Source organism: Anarrhichthys ocellatus, unplaced genomic scaffold, assembly GCF_004355925.1.
Source record: "Anarrhichthys ocellatus isolate YVR2014 unplaced genomic scaffold, GSC_Weel_1.0 scaffold2, whole genome shotgun sequence".
Classification (NCBI taxonomy): domain Eukaryota; kingdom Metazoa; phylum Chordata; class Actinopteri; order Perciformes; family Anarhichadidae; genus Anarrhichthys; species Anarrhichthys ocellatus.
The window spans coordinates 18,129,367-18,147,469 of NW_022280032.1; the positions used below are offsets into that span (position 1 = coordinate 18,129,367).

The window sequence follows — 18,103 nt, forward strand, 5'->3', positions numbered from 1 at the left end:
ATTCGATCTCGGAACCCATCTGCTATTGGCCTGAGCAGAACTCACTTTGAGGAACGTAAACATATTTGTTCTACAAAACCTATTTTTTATTGAACAAAAGAAGCCAAACCTCTCTTGCTGAGTTAAATGAGATGATTGATATCACTTTCAACTCTGTCCGCTAAATATAGAGCTACAATCAGCAACTGTTTAGCTTAGTTTAGCACATACTAGACCACAATGTTATTTTAAAATACAATATATGATTTGTTTATAGGTTAATGAATTAGTTAGTAACATTTAGAGGTGCTAGAAAAAAGAAGGTGGATTTTTGTTACCTTTTTGTTAAGCTAAGCTAACCAGCTGCTAGTGGTAGCTTCATATTTACCACACAGACTCGAGAGTGGTATCAATCTTCTCATCTAACACTCGGCAACAAAAACAAATAAGTGTATTTCCAAAAAGGGTAAACAATTTCTTGAAAGCAGATACATAACACTGTCGCAGTCAGTATCTCAAGAACTTAATAAAGCTGTAAACCATCTTCTTACCCCCGTATCCTCTTCTGGCTCCAACACTAATCTTACTCCCTGCCCTGCCTGCTCACGATCTTCATCATTTCTCTTCTTCTCCACCTCTTCCTTCTCCCCCTGGCTTCATATATTTTCCCTGTTATCACCTCTCATGTCCCTTCCTTTCTCTTGTTCTTTTGACCCTTCCACCTCCTCCGCCTGCCCCATCATTACTCCTCTTTCAACACTCATCTTTCTAAGGCTGCCGAATTCCACAGCACAACAGTGCTATTCTGCTGCCTACTAATAGAATCTCTCAGTTCCTTTAATGGATCTGTCAGAATCTCCCTGAGCACGGCAGACCAGATAGATTGATAGGGAGAGGGAGAGAGATATTGAAAGAGAGGGACAAAGAGACAGCGAGACGCAGGAAGAGAGAAGCCCAGAGGAAAAGTAGAGAGGAGCAGGGGCTCTGAACACTTTCATCTGTGCCATTGAAAGTCTCAGAGCAGCAGCTCCACTGACACTGGCAACCAGCGACCATATGTTCCATTAGAAGCAGTGCCACTTAAGGCCATCACATTGTCACTGCGGGATAATGACAGTTTCACTGTGGCCAGGTGAAACTAGCCAACAGGTTGAGTCCTTACCAAGAGTGAACTGTACTCAATGCAGAGGCAGGCTTTGTTTCTATATATTTATATATTTATGCCCTGACACTCATCACACAGGAGGAATTATTTGTGTAATGCAAGTGAGAATAGATATATAGTGGGAAGACGTGTTAGCTATAGCTACCACTGCATGAATTCAAATCTTTATCATAATTATACCCTGAACACTCATTGAACTCCTTCAATAGTTTATTTGAGCGGTAGCTGAGGTGAACCTGGCTTATTTTGTTGACATCTGTGTTGCTGTGGTGGTTTTACACCTTTAGTTAAAAAGTGTAGGAAGGACTTTGACATTGTTCAAAATAAACCTTTGTCACTTTTTGTGCACGGTTGTTTCCTGGGAAGGAACCAATTTAGGACAGTAATTTCAAAGCCTTTTATTGACGAGCTAATAATTACTGTTGCATTATATTGGAGACATTACATTTGTGGCCAAATGGATATTTATTTTTCTGAAGGTTTTACAGATGATTTAATCACTTTGTCTAATTAACCTCCATCATCTTTATACAGTGGGGTATCTGCAACTCACCGTTATCTGTGGCGATGAAGACAGCTGTGTATTTGTTGTCACGGACCAAAGGAGACTCACGGTCCAGCGAGGCCGAGGTGTTGACAGTTCCTGTGACTGGGCTCACACTCAGCCAGCCTGCTGGGTCTCGCAGAACAGCATACCTGGAAGAAAGTAAATAAAAAAGTCACAAGTTGAAAATGGACTCGTATTTGTATAGTGCCTTTCTAGTCCTACAACCACTCAAAGTGTTTTAACGCTACATAGCATTTATTTTGGTCCTGTATTTCTAGGTTCCATGTGGCTCACAGACAGACAGACACAAGAACAGACAAAGACAGACATTTGTGCTCCCCACATCTGTTCTGTAGAGTGTATATCTGTATAACTGGATTACCAACTCCAGCTTCAAAACATTCCCATTTAGAGTAGAGTAAGAGTAAGTAATACAACACGATTTTACATTTTCAGGACATCTAGCATGGGAAATCTGGTTGCATAAGACGATAAATGCTAATGCTGAGGAAAAAGATACATAAAATATGTATGAATCCTAAGTTATCATTTTGTTTTGTTATGTTTGACCCAAATATGTCGGACCCTCGAGCAACAAGAGTTGCTAACAAATACATGAAAAAAAGAATGTGACAACAAGGCTAACTGTTATTTTTTACACAGTCTAAAAAACATCGCCAAGATTTATTTTAAAATTTTTTTCAGATGCTCTCACAAAGAAGAGCAACTTTTCGAGTTACCTTGAACTTTTCATGTACAGTCATGTACAGTCATTTACATAAGTAGTGTAAAATATTTGACAATGCACCTGTACAAGTATGTATGTATGTGTGTGTTTGTGTGTGGTCATGTTTTACTGATGTTGTGGGGACATACTTCTGTTTACTACATTGTGGGGACTTGCCTTCCTATTGAGGAAAAGATGCATGTGCCCATGATGTTACAGTTTAGGGTAAAGACTTGGTTTAAGGTGATTGTAAGGGTTAGGATTAGGCAAGTAGCGGTTATGATTGGGTTCAGAGTTAGTCTCCAGGAAATTAATGTCAGTCAATGTAATGTGTGTGTGTGTGTGTGTGTGTGTCCACTGTTTTGGAGGAATAAGGATTTGTTGAGATGAATAATTTAGTATTGGTTGTGATCTTCTTATACATGGTGCTGCAGGTGACAGTATGCCAAAGAAGCTCATAATGTTATTGGCCTGAAAACCAAACGTAACAATTAAGATTATATTTTAGATTTGTTTGGCGAAAGGAAGAAGGGTGCTGTGTGGTCGGATATAATAATAATCTGTAAAAAAAGAAGGTCCTAGTCAAACAAGAAAATTGTCAGTTCACAATTACTTTCTGTGCATATAGGCTCTACTCCTGTACACATGCATGTGTAAGTGACTGCAGCAGCAGCAGCAGCAGCAGCTCCTGCAGGGCTCAGATTTGAAGATGATGAACGACCTCTCCAAAAATCTCGTGGGCGAACAGCCAAGTCGGCATCTCCTTGAAAAACAGCCAAAGAGCGAACCGCGACCCTGCTAATGTGACCACTCAGCCAGCCACTGATGGCTGGTAGATGGTGATTGGAAGGGGCTTGCATCGGTGTTAATGTCACAAGTGATTGATTTAGAAGCTCATTTGCACTTATTTTTGAAACACATTCAGAAATGTGCACACGCGTATATACTTTAAGCAGATACGTACACCTTCAGACGAGGTCTTCTTCCGTGAAACATCACTCATACATGCACAAAAGGCACACACAGGGAGCTAAAAGTTTCCCAAACAAACACACACAGACACCCAAGACTACAGACTTTCTTCACCACAAGGCCACGCTTTGCCAAAGTGCTCAGCAGTGGACAAATTGTCTTTGAAATGGAGCTCCTCAGCTAACAGAGCGTGACAAAGCCTTGGGAAATGGCTTTGCAATCAACCTCTGCTCACACCTTTCCCCTCTCGCTCTTACTCTCACACACTTTCCCTGCCAGTGATAACGACTGTTAACCAACACATATGTTCTAGTGTAACAAAAGAGGCAGCTCGCCTCCTGTGAGGTTAAATGTGCTATTAATAATGACACATATTTCATTGTACATGCTCTCTTTCCGACACACACACACACACACACACACCAACAGACATGGATCTGCCTCCTGATTCATATGGCCAACTACTCCAATAAAACAGAGCCTGGCTCACAGGTTATTAACCTCCATATGTCTCTCTCCTCCCATCACTGGCTTAACTGGCAGACACACAGGCTGTGTTACATCACCGTTTCCACATTGCAACACCGAGACACACACACGCACACGTACATGCACAAGAGTACAACAAAGCCTTGAGGGTATTTGATGTCAAGTACGTAGGATCTACCAAATATGTGATGTATATTTACATTATCTGTAAGTTTCAGTGTACTAGGGCATGACCAATATTGTTTATTATATTATCTTAGGGATTTTATTGTGTTGCTCAGCACATATCCTGGTAAAGAAAGAAAGAAAAGTTGACGAAATAAAATAAAATGTTGTAGGAAACCACCATCACTTTGACGCAAAGACTGCTTTTTTTAGGCTGTGTTCGAAATCGCACATCAACATACTGCCTCCTACATACTCAATCAGTATGTACTTCACTGCCTACTAAATAAACAATGGTGGGTCTGTTTCCGTATAGTGTTTTTTTCTGCACCCAGCGTCTTTCTTCTGAGTGCTCCGCACGCTCCGAGTGGTTCAAGTAGAAAATCTCTGAACTTTCCAGAAAAGCGCTGGTGACGGAAATAGAGGAGAAGCTTGTTCTGGCCGTGTCTGGCTAGCCTCAGTTTTATGTGACGGACAGACACACATCATGAACAAGACCAGAAAGCCCATGTATGGCAGCAGATCTGCTAGGTGGACAGAATGTTGCTGCAGGCCGGATCGTCCCACTTGATCTAAGGACAAGCATCCTCCAGTTGGTGCCTTTACTAGCAGACTTAAGTATACTCAAGCAAGACTGCCATGTGATGCGGTACATGACTTGACGCCGGTCTCACCCAGCTAACAGCTCCCTCACATCTCCATAAAAGTCACTGCAAATTTCCAAAGAGGCATTATTTGGATAATCTAAATGGTTACTTTCTTGCCAGCAAAAATATGAAAACTTAATAGTGGAACATATTTATTAGGTTTTAGCTTGGCTCAAAATCTTCAACATTGCAAATTCTGAATAGACACAATGCACTTTGGGGAAGTCTAGTATGTCGAGTAAAATCCATCTGCAGTATTATAAGTTCTAGCAAATCTAATATACATTTGGATATTTTGTCATATGCACTAAATCCACATACCATGCAGATGAAACACACTGCATACTAATTTTTACATCATACTTATGCGATTCAGAATGCAGCCCGTCTTTGTGCTAAGCTAAGCTAAACAGCTGTCAAATCAGTGTACAGAAATAAATCTGATCTTCTCATCTAACTTTCAACAAGAGTGAAAAAAAAGTCAAAGTTTGGTGAAAAACCAAATGCATGAGCTACTCAAATTGTTTTCTTAAAAGCAAAGATGTCTATCATTTTCAAATGTCAATTTGCGAGGCCAGTATCAAGGCCTCAAAAAACATTTAGTGTTACAGCAACACCATTAAACACCAAACATACATTTTGACATTTTATCCCTCCGCTACAGAGAGAAGCCAAAAAACCCTTTGTTAACCAGGATTTGAAGTCTGTAAACCAGCAGAGCAGCCCAACCAGCTCATCCTTGAAATCTTCTCTTAAATGTGCATTTTCGTTTTACATGACCTCTAAAGCACAAACCCTGGGAATCTCTTTCAGACACGTAGGGCTGGCAGCCAAATACAATGGAGCTATGATGGCTGTTGAGTAAAATATCAGGCTATTGTGTCACTTCCTAAAGTAGAAGTTCCAAAGAAGTGTAATGCTTCAGTCTGCTTTAGTGCAGGCTCAAGGGTAACCACTAAATGAGTCAGATCCACTGTTCCTCCTCTATGTGCAAACATGGGGACAGTCCATTAGAGCCCTTTAAAGGGCAAATTAGAAAGACATTAAAAAGCCATTAGGAATATTCATCTGGTTATACGTGGTTATCTCCAAAACCAGAGAGGGCCCAAACAAATCAGTCAACAAATGAGACAGTGCCCAAACACAATGGTCACACATGTCCTCATTTAGCTGCAAAGACACACATCCGCATCAAACGCGCACACACAAAAGCGGGCAAAAAAGTAAAACACACAACAGGAAGCAAAACTCTCTTGTATGGTTTGCTTGCACTGTGAAATAATTCTCAAGGCAGAAAAATGATTTGTCCAGATTTTTTTTGCTTGAGTGGGAGAAAGAGCCATGTGGTGAGGCATACGCTGAGCCCTCAATGTTGGTCTTCCACTGGTCTGCAAAGCTACACCCTGAGGGACTACTCTGAGCTGCTGTGGCTGGTATCAGAGGTCAGGGGTTGTGCGTGTGTGTGTGTGTGTGTGTGTGTTTGTGTGTGTGCATGTGTATGTATAAGAGTGCAGGTTTTGGTAAGAGATTGCCCTTAGCTGTAAGAGGACACAGAGGAGCCTGCACGAGGCTGGCATGAGTCTAGTGCATCTGTCTTACTGTCAGGTGTCTCATTAGAGGTGATCCAGAGCCAAAGACAAAATATAAGTGTCTATGAGGGTCTTTTTAATTATTTTACGTACGCCTCTGAGAAGCAATCCTTTCAGTGTTTCTTAAAAACAAAAGGCTTGGTTTAAATTATGAGTCAAATTGAAATGATCCACTTTCAAGTTAAAAATACTGGGATTTAAGAAAATTGCAGGCACTTGCTAAACAACAACATGCAACATGCAAAAAAAAGTGATGGCACAGAATGATGTGTGATAAAAACTAAAAGGAATGTCTTTACCAATGCGTATTAAGTGTGTAAGTCATTTATACAGCAAACAGTTCTTATATGAGAGCAGAGTTTCACTGTCGCTCTCGTGGATGCGTTGACACAGATAAGCTCTTTCTAACTCTGATCTGAGCCTTGTTCCTCAGTTTTCCTCAGACAACTTCAAGGGGTTTTGGGAGCGAGAGAGAGAGAAAGAGGCTCGCCGCCCACTCATCATCCAGTTACGTCAGGAGCAAAATGCTCGCATACACTGTGCCCATCTGCGTGTGTTTTTGTGTCAATAGCAGGTGCGGTAGGGATAATCTGAATAAGAGAGAGACAATTTATGGTAAGAGCTAATTTAGAGAGAATATAAAAGCTGAGCAGTGAGCGCCGTAAAGGAAAGCTCCTTGCATAAATGCAGATTATTGCTCTCTGTTTTCTCTGAGGTAAGAAATGTTGCTGGCAGCTCAAAGTAATTGTGTGGCTGCTTGATTCATTCCTCTTTTTAATTTGTTAACTTATTTAAGTTTGTTGGATCAACGGTATTACTTAATATCGATGAAGGGTCTCAAATGGGTTTGAAAAATGTACTTTCTGAATTGGACATCGCACTTTTCTGATACAAAAATACGACCACTAAAGTGCTTTTCAATTTGATTCCTGTCATACAGTGTGTTGTTTGTTCCACCTGCTGTTTGGGACGATGACAATACGCTCGTTCTTGTATCATTATCTGCAATATTAAATTGACCAAAATGTTTGAGCAAATGTGAGCTCAACAGGAGTTTATATCACATACACTTCTTGTATAAATAACACACCACATAGGACATCCAATTGATGAACAGTGACACTGTCCTCACACAGGAAAATGACAGTATTGATGACATAATGGGCCAGAAGTCTGCATTCGTCCCCTACGAACATTCAACACTGCTGTTTTACATTGTTTCTTCCTGAAGCAAATCTCTCTTGAAAGGTGATATAGTATTGCACTTTCAAAAAGTTGGGGAACTCACAAGAGCCAGATAATAAAACAAAACAATGGTCGACACAATGGGCTGGCATTTTGTGCTGGGCGGGCAGCGTACAGACGATATGCAACAGCCACGTGGTGCTGCTAGTGACGAAATGAATTAGAGTGATGAGACTGAACCAAAGCTTTAAAGTTGTAAGCTACGGAATGGAAACAATGACTTGAAAGAAGCCAACATGTTCTGTAGGGCTGTAAGGGAACTTCAGAGAAGTTTTCTGTAGATGATCTGTGCAGATTTAATAAGACCATACGCATAGAGGTGATAGATCAGAAAACATTTACCGTTATAGGAGTCCCTTTGGGATTTATACTGGTCATTTTGACACAGCTCCCGAGTCAGACTACTCAGAGCTACAGATCAGGTTAGAGTTCACGTGTAACTCCCAAAGCATCCGCTGACTTCGTCCATCTGTCTCTTTAAGCTGAGCCGGTTTTTCTGCTGAGCCCGTGTGGGTTTGCAGGGTTTGATGGGTATTCATGCCCTCACCTCCCCTCTCCGAACGAGCATCATTAAGTTTCACAAAACAGCCATAACAATCTAGGACAGCTGGTCAGGTCATGCATATACTTACTTTATAAGGTAAATTGGTTTTTCAGCTCGGGGTCTGGGCCTCCCTTGTGAGATGATTTTTGGGGGTCAAAGGAAGATTTACTTAAAGTAAAATTATATGCAGAAAATATACCAGTGCTGGATTTTTTTTTTAAACTTTTGATCCTTGTATAATACATTATACTTAGCTCTTGGGCTTGTTACAATAATCAAATGCATCTCTTCTTTCAGTGATGAAGTTCATTACCGACACATCTATATCAGGGTGTTGCAGGCTTCACTTCATATTGAAATCATTGCAAGTTGTTCAAAGGTACTCAGTGAATACAGGTGGGGTCACAGGAAAGGTTGGAAGCTAGACTAGACCAGCAGTAAGGAAGAGATAGTGATGCAAAATGAGACAAAGATCTGTGTCAAACAACACCAACGCAACATGTGATTAACAGGTGTGTTTCTACGAAGCTTCAAAGCATAATGATTTTAACTGTCTGAGGCAAAGGGAAATGCACCCAAATTGGATGTGTATATGGCTGTAAGTACGTGTGTATAAAGAGAGAAGAAGGTCATATTCCTCTGCTATGTTTGGTCACTTGAGAAGCTGACCATTTTGTCCTCCTATGAAACGATTATAAAATACATTTTACCCTCTTTACAGAAACACACACACCAACAGCACCACATAAGAGCTTAGTCTTGCTATTCTAAGTGTCAGTGTTCCCCATTTTCAGTTTTTCTGCAGTGCACAGCAACTTACACAAGTGTATCCTCATACACTTGATGGCAATGGCAGCATATTACAGGAAAACCTATTATGCATTTCTCTCACTTCTCACTTCTCACTTCCCCCACATTTCTCTGACTTTCTCTCTTCTTCTGTCCTCACTTTCTGCTGGCATTATCGTACTATCTATAAATGTCTCTCTATCACTTTATATCTTCTCTCTGCTGTCAGCAAGATCTTCCAGTCATTGGAGTCTAACTTACAGAGAGGAAGAATGCTCACAGTGTGTTTCTATCTGAGAGCTACTGAGTGTGTGTGTGTGAGCAATACATATGACAACAATCGAGAAACGCGGAGTAGAAAAGTGCTCGGGTTTGTGCCGTCTTGTATTTGGCCGTAACAACTGAACACTTCATCCAAATCCACAGCCAGTAAAGCGAGAGCAGGAGGGTAGAGAGAGGGAACGTGTGCAGGGCAGAGAGAGCGAGCTAAGAAAAGGGATCAAGAATGGAGATAAGACAGGGACACACGAGACTGGAACTGTGAATAAATGTGCAATGTCAATGAATTCTCCCTGCTTTCTATCGCAGACTCCTCCCCCGCTCGTCTCGGCTCTATTTCATCTCTGGTGGTGTCATCTGAGGAGCCAGTCAGAGTGCTGTGCGGGTCCAGTTTTGCAAACCTGTACCCACCCCACACCCACATATCTCAAGGCCAGAACTGGCCGACCCACAATTATCCCTAAATCTATTTTGGACGCAACTTGACCTCTTAAGTGTATTGACCTGAACTGTCCTGTATTTAAACCTGCTCAGAGGTCCTATAGGATGTGATAGGGAGGCACAATGAACAGAGGAAATAAATATCTAAAAACTAAAGAAAAAAGAAGAAAAGGGATTACAGAAGCAAAAGTCGTCATGTTTTAAATGGATTGTGTGCACTTGCATTTAGCGCACTCAGACCAACTCTTTGGCAGAGGCGCAGTTGGTGGAGACCAAAAACCCGAGCTTAAAGAAGAGTGAATATGGGACTAACGCTCACCACTCTGCCAGAAACACGACTCCAAATGAATGCTAATGTTTATAAGCTAATGAGGAAAATCTCCAAACATCATATTGAGATGTAAATAGCCAGACCATTGCTGCCTGTTAGAATTGATAAAATGGTGATAGAAAAGATGAACATAAACAATACTTCTTTTTACCTTTCTCCTGTTTATTTCCCCTGCAGATCTTAGGCACCTAATTCATTGCAGGAATCAGGTGCCAGCTATTGGCCTTGCACTCACACTTACATGAAAGGAACAGAAACAATGTCTGCTTTTCACTTTGAACACGACATTGAGCTTAAGTGGGGCATTAACTGTAATATAAGTCAGAGGTCAAAACCATTTGTGTTCCTTTTGAGCTGTGATAAACTTTGAGGCATATTAAAAATGTCTGTCTCGCACATTATTTTTTGGGATTACAGAGGAAGAAAAAGAAAGAGAGAATTTGGCTTTGAAGCCTTTGTGCTTGAAAAATAAGAGACTCATTTGGGGTCACCTACAAATTCCTCGGTCAGCCGCTCTGGGCTGGTTTTCAACTTGAGCTGAACTGAGCTGAGCTGCCCACTTTTGGCCAACCACTGCTCCAGGCCATGTGGACAAATTACCCATGTCACACCTGTTCATATTTCTGCTCTGTATCAGCACAGTGCAGCAGGTCTATACAGGGGAAATAAATGTGACAGCGCTGAGAAAGGGGAAAGCAAACGCTGCCGCCTGTCGCATCAATCATCTGTCACAGAGGTTTAGTCGGGGTTTGTCTTCGTGTACGTGTCAGCGGGGAAAGTATGTGAACTTGGACAAAAAGGTGTAAAAGATGGTGTGAAGTGCGTGATGGAGTTCTAATTAAGATATCTACAGTGCTGGATGTGCATATGCATTGTTATGAAAAGGCTGAGGGGGTTTAATTGGCAATCATGGAAGACTGTCACAGCACTTCTTCACGAGATGTGGTAAAAACTCTTTCCTGTCATTCTTCATCCTTACCCTCCATTCAACTTCAAGTCATCCCCTGTCAAATCCTGACCTGAACATATCAGTAGGCAGGGATGAGCTTATAGGAACACATTAAACCACACCACTTGCCAACAGCCTTAATCATAGATGTGTTATGCAAAAAGCAACAGACAGATCAGGCATTGGATGTGTGAATTAAAAGACACTCAGTGGAGAGGTGGTTACAGAGAGAATTGATCCCGTCTGAATGAGTGACAGAAGCGGCTTTCTTTAATCTTTAATTATATTCTTTGTACTCTGATGTCCTCTTTGCATGTCTCCATGGGTGGCAGTGCGAGAGAGGACAGTCTCTCTGCTTTGTCTGTCTCCTCATTACAGTTACTGATCCAGTGTCCTGTCCGAGCTCGAATCAGGCTTGGCCCGAGAGCGTGACTAAATAGGGACCCAACCTATACGTTTGATTTACCTTTTTACACAACCTCAAAGGCTCTCTTCGCTCTTTCCGCTATTGTTTGCTGCGAGCCAAGTAGTGTCTAGAGGAGACGCTCTGCCAACACCACTCAGCAACTGCAGACAGTCCACTGAGTGTGCTGAACAAAGACCCACTGTGTCGACTTAACAGCAACAGTGGGGCGAGCGCAGAGAGAAGGCTGGCTGGAATGAGAATGAAAGGTTTGCATTGTCAATATTTGGCAGGAACGGAGACGAGTATGCAAGGACACTCCTTTGAAACACGAATGCAGAGAGAAGGCACAGGAGTGTATCTGCACATGCACATAGTGACGCCAGTGTGCTCTCCTCACTGGGTGCAACATCATTTTCATAAATTAGCAAGCTTGAGTAACACAACACAGGACAAAAAAGTTATTATCATAATAAGGTGCATAATAGCACCTCTTTGCATCAGTAGAAAAGCATAACCTTATAATTAAGAGGAAGAAAAGCAATTTGCTACTGCTTCACAGCACAGCATCCCTCTCTCCCCGTTCCTCTTGGCATATTTTGGGATTGTTTTAATTATTTCCCGGCATTCTGACTGTATGACTAAAGCCTCTCCCTGCCCCACCTCTCTGTCCCCCTCTCCCTCTCTCTCTCTCTCTCTCTCTCTCTCTCTTCCCTCCTGTACCGCCTGTTTGACAAGTATTTACTGAGCTGCTAGAAATGAGAAACAAATCTAAACATCTGATTAGCCTGTAATCAGCCCCTTCACATCCCCAAAGGACAGATGAAAGAGGGGGGGGGGGGGGGGGGATGGAGGAAACTGTAAGACTCAGCCTGTTTCGCTCTGCAGAGTGATGTTAAAATGAAAAACCGGCAACCCATATCCTTGAAACTTTCTCTGAGACAGCCCGTCTTCTGCTCTTAGATGATGCAATGCTGCCTCAAATAGTAGTTTCTCGGTCCTATCCCATTTTACGTGGCAGTTTGGTAGGTTTGGAGGTTTGAAGAAGTATGCAAAGTGATGCAGCAACTTTATCCTGTTGGCAAATGCCAGTTTGATTCTATTATGACATCCTTAAAGCAAGCCAGCACGGCATATATGAGACACAGTGAAAACCAATTAAACTCACTCCCTTCCAGCCACTAGTTGAGGGTACACGTGGGTCGAATACGTACATTTTTCTTTGCTGGATACTGAATACATTCCAATTTCTGACAACTGCTTTGCTTTGACAGAATCAATGCCTCTTATTGCACTGCAAACAATGACCTAACAGACCTGAGCCATGGCAGAGAGAGAAGTTGTTTGAACGTGTCGGTGCATTCTATCAAACTAAATACAAAGGGCAAAACAAACATTGGCTGGATTCATTTAAACAGGGATCACGATACCATAGATATTGTAGCTTGTACAATTATTACGCTTATGAAACTGTTACGATATGCTAGTTTGCCGGTTTACATTTCTGTATTAAACCTATACAAGCGGTCATTAACAATGCACACGTGCAGTTATCAAATCAAGGATAAATGAACAATTTGTTGTACGAATGATCCAGAGACCGGTTCTGGGGTTTTGCGTTCTATTTGCAGGGTTCATTTTGAATGTGATGCGTTGACAGAAAGGGAGAGACGGGGAGGGAGACAGACAACAAACTTCCAGCCAAACAGATGTGCCCTGCTGTTGTGTGAGTGTGGCCACTTTGAACTTTTGGCAAACTTTTTGAATTAGTTAGCACAAGTTCAGCAGAAGTATTATTGATTTCCTCTTTACTTTACTCTCCTGATTCATCGCCGTATCTTGTACTTTGTGCGCTTTGCAGCATCCAGAATGTTTAACGTGCCCAGCATATCTGGCCGGACACATTTGTGGGGCAGTCTCAGTCAATCAAATCTTCTTTAACGACAATCTACTTGTGTTATTAAAAATATGTGTCAGTCAGTGGATGAATCACTCTCGGCTGGCTCCATCCCAACATTCTGCCCTTCCCTGTGTGCTCTCTTGGTATGTCTTGCTGTTATCTTTATCTCACGTCCTGCATCCTCTCTGTCTCTCTTCTTGTGCTTCTGTTCGTTCTCCTGCGTAGACGGGGACAATTTCAGACACATCTTATGGTGATCACACTGTCTGACCCCTCACAGGTCAGCCTTCGTAGCACTCGACACCTCCCTCCTTCACACAGACTCTGTCATCCGCACAGTCTGTCTGTCCGTTCGCTCGTTGATCTGTCTCATTCTCTCCTCCTTTACCTCGGCTCCTCAAAGCTACCTGCCAGTTTCCGTGCCTGACATTCCAGCTTCCCATCCTTCTTCCTTTAAGTCCCATCCCTTTCAACTTGAAAAAGGCCGGAGTGAGAAGTGGAAGTAGACAGCTGCTGAATTATGGACGACCCAATTGTTTGAGATTCTCTCGATTTTTCAAAAGCCAGGAGAGGAAAACAAGTTAAATGTACTTCAGAGAAGATGGAGAAGTCATAGTCGAGAGACGGCTAAGTCTGAAGACCTTTCATTGTGACAACATATACATCTGAAACACATTGGGCATGTTTTTATTGTCAATACTATTGATCATTTCCCCCCCTTAGACTTTGTATCCGTCTGTTGTTCAAAGCATTCTGCTTTATCTGCCTACAGCTTCTCCATGTGGTGGAAAATCTTTGGAAACGTCTGGTGCATTTCGACCTGTTGTCTGGTTTCAGTGGGGAACAGCAGAAAATATTTACTGTGATCACTGAAAAGAAAAAAGCACTAACCACACACACTAGACAAGAAAAAAAATAAAACAAAAAATAAAGAAACGTTAGTATCACTTCTGCAGACTGTCCTCCATGATTCATTGCACTGTGTGTTCAAACCATGGCCATGATGGCTCCTTTTCCCATCAAGCGTCAATTACTTCAGTGTAAATAGTTATTTGACAACTGAGGAGAGTCCTGTCACTGGAAATCAGACCTAACTGAAGTAGCCAAACTTTCTTAATGACTCTTTAGATTATTTGCTCCCCTCTTCACAGCCTACTGAATTGGCACCGGAGCAAAAATGAAGAGTGCATTTTAAGATAGGATTTGAGTCAATATTAGAGTTAACTTTCTGACTAAACTTTCTTACAGATTTCAGGGTACAAAACTACCCTGAAGAGCTACATATTTGTTCAATGTCAAGCGCCCACGCGACGAGCAAAACACTTCTAGACTCAGAGGCTTACCACAAATTCAGTAAAGTTTTATTAAAAGCAAGTCCAACGCTCTCCGTCTCCCATCAAGGCTGTCTTTCCTTCTCTCTGTCTGATGTCACTTTCTTCTCCAGTGCTCTCATAAAACAATTCTACTTGACTAAAACCCTGAAACAGTCAATACGGCTAGAACAAAGACAAATCCCCCCGCAGCCTAAACGTTTGGCCGAAACACACTGAACAGAACTAATAAAGACCCTTGTTTGCCGTAATCATGTAAAGTGTCCGTTTACACGCGAGAGAGGGAGTATAGATAATCCAAGGTCAGTTTTTAGTTGGAGGAAAGGAACATTGATTTGTTTTTGTTTTTAATTATTTTTTTCACCCCTGGTCCAAATAAGATTTATTAAAAACATGAATCTTTTTGCCCCAAACACTGTTTTAATGAATGTTATTTAACATTTAAAAAAACATATATTAATATAGATGTATCATGTTATTCATGTGACTTGTCGTGTTGCGTGAAACTTTTTTTTTTTTATCATTTAGATTTAATTACATCTCCAGAAAATCTTTTGCCTCATGTCGTCAACATTATGAAATCAGACCGTTTGGGGCTCATCAAAGTCTTGGCTACTTCAAAGAGTTTGTGGTCAAAGTGTAACATATTTCATTAATTTATTTAGTGAAATGTTACACCCTCACAGGCAAATAACCTTTTTCTCAACAACATTAAGAAGGGAAAAAAAGGCAAAGGAAAGGTTTCTAATAACCTGGATAATGAGGTAGCCCCGATTAACCCTGCTCGGTTCTTCTTGGCTGTGGGCTTGAAACGCAGGCTAATGAGAAGCTGCACAGCACAGCCTGTTCTTATACTCGCTGCAGAGTGAAGCATATTCCTAAAACTTCAAAGAGAATCAATAATTGTTGCAATTTGAGTGATTAGACCTTCGAACAAAATTTCCATTAATGTGCATGGAGGTAGTACGGTGTCTAAAAGCTTGATCGTAATTCTGTCAGTCTGTGTAAAACATGAATGAAGACCGAAACTGAAGTGATTAATACCGCATTAGGTAATGTGCAGCACAATTATGGACGAGGTATAATAAGGACACCTTTGTTCCTGCACCTGCTCTCTAGATGTCCTCAGTGAGCTCCTTGCAGCTGCAGGTCCCCTGATTGCTGCTGTGATCACCACTGCCTACACACCTGTCTTGCATCAGCTAATTAGCGTTCCAGTATGTACAAACGAAAGAAACTATCACGCTCACATTGTCTGGGATTACTTCTTTTGCACTCTTTCTTCGTACTCCAGCTCGGTGTAGCTAAAGCTGCTAATGGTGGCTCTGCTGAAGTTAGGATCGATAGCAATACCCTGCTGCAAAAAACCCACACAGGGCGGGGACTGCTGTGGTCGGGTCCACGAAACACCAGGAGGCCGCTGTTCGTTCCCCATGTGAAAGTGACTTATTTGTCACACTTGCCCACTTCAGTAATGGCACCTCCGTAGTTATTTTAACTCAACCGACGATCTTTTCCTAAATCTAACCAAGTATTTTTGTTGCCTTAACCTAACTAGGTTGTTTCCTGTGAAAGTAGGAGTTTATTTTGAAAAGACTGTATGCATGTAACCTGCAGAAATTGACACGTGTTGCTGACTTTCGTAGGAAAAACGCACGAAAAATGAGGAGTAACACTTCAAATTTCGTAGGATATCATATGAACTGTTGTATAGATACGTTGCATGAAGCCATATCCTTTGGGCAATCCAATCCCATTTTAAGGATTTAATTGAAACCCCTCTTGTAACCAGGCCCCTTCCATAAATTGTGTTCCTTTCGAAAATGTCACATCACAGAAGATCAATATAATCTAACTGTAACTATAACTACCATTTTAATTAAAAATCCTATCTTAACAGATCCCCTGTATTGTAGTGCATGTTTCTGTAAATTTAGTTTTACTTAGTTTAACTAGCTCAGCTCGAGCTTCACAAATTGGCACTAGCTGAAAATGTCACCTGCAAATATCAATTAAGCTAAAGCAGCACGGTCAACTTTTTTCCCCATTAATCCTGTCTGAATCGGGCCTAATTCTGCTTCGGGTCCAACTGCTGTCCAGAAATGTCACCCATGGCAGATTTGCACAGGTTTAGGAACACTGATGAATTATTACAGATCACAGATGGACCCCAGGTAACAACAGTCCTGTACAAATACGGCTAAGCTGCTCAGTGTAATGCAAATGTTTTATATGTTGAGTTGTTCAAATTTAGCAGATGGCTACGTTTTGTTTGTCCACATGCTATTTCTTGTCAAAAAGTGCGCAGACCAGGCTGTTGTGTAAAATGTAAAGTAAACACGAGGAGGCCTATTTAATGATGTGCATTACTTTTCTTAAAGAATTAAATAGTCCTTACAAATACACACATACAAGCATGCATGTGTGTGTGTGTGTGTGTGTGTGTGTGTGTGTGTGTTGGGCACTGTGGGCTACTCACTCTGACCAGCGAGTCACACCGATTGTGTTCTATGTCAAATGCATTTGACCTACGCATTTCAGAGGGCAGACACACTGAGACACAAACCCACATCCACATTTGCAGAGTTATGCAGAGACAGACAGCGAAGGAGAGAAGAAGGTAAACAGATCTCCTATTTTTTTTTACTATTTTTTTTCATTCTGTGCACGCTCTCTCCCTATTTCCACCTCTCCAACTGTCTGTTTTTCACAATGTCCTCAACCTGTCTGCAGGTCACAGCTATGACACTTCAAAGTCACTGTTACTGGCAAAGTGTCAGAGGATGAAGTGACTACAAACACAGAGGCCATGAAATAAATACAGAAACGTATGCTGAAGATGAGAGAAGCAGAGCAGCAAGGACAGAGTTAGAAAGATGCAAATATACGACTTGGAAGATCAGTCAAAGATGCAAAGAAGGTGTCGTAAACTGAGAGCCCGCCGTGGCTATACATAGATGAAATGTCACCAAATTCTTTGGAGAAGGCTTTTAAGTCATCAATATAGTTTAAAAATACAAATGCAAATATCAAAATAGTCGGCGTGTCTGAAAAAAACAACATAAACAGACGACAACTAGTGAAACTTCCGAACCTAACCTAACCTAACCTGAGTGAGTCATAGAGGAATTCAATCTTTTATGCTGTCGTTCAATGGCAACTATTGAAACTTGACTCTTGCGTCAGCAGGAAGTTTGTTTGTTGGAGTGCTATTCAGGAGCAGTGGATGTGGTAAATGGGTTACTCAAGACCCATAGCCGCTGAAGGACGAGCAGATAAGATGCAGTCGAGAAAAAACATTTAAAACAGTTTTTCTACTTCACATTTGGTTTTGGAGAAAAGCTTTCGCTCCTCGATAGTCTGATGTATGAAGTCAGGGAAAGAGGAACATTTATAAACCTGTCTCTACCTTTCTAATTGAAGTGGTATCAACTCCCCCAGTGATATGAATTCAGTCATATCAATGAAGCTACGAGGCACTAAAGATCAAAGATCTCTTAATCTATGGATCTATGGACAACAAAGTAACATCTATCTATTATCTATGTCTATATATATATATAGACATATCTATATATATATATATATATATATATATATATATATATATA

At 41.4% G+C, this 18,103-nt stretch overlaps 1 protein-coding gene across 1 annotated transcript in view; it reads right to left on the reverse strand.

Moving 5' to 3' along the window:
* Positions 1-18,103, reverse strand: part of cdh13 (cadherin 13, H-cadherin (heart)) — a 290,291-nt gene that overhangs the window by 20,559 nt on the left and 251,629 nt on the right. Inside the window, exon 12 of the mRNA XM_031857204.1 lies at positions 1,698-1,840. Coding sequence (XP_031713064.1) covers positions 1,698-1,840 — 143 coding nt within the window. The remainder of the gene's footprint in view (positions 1-1,697; positions 1,841-18,103) is intronic.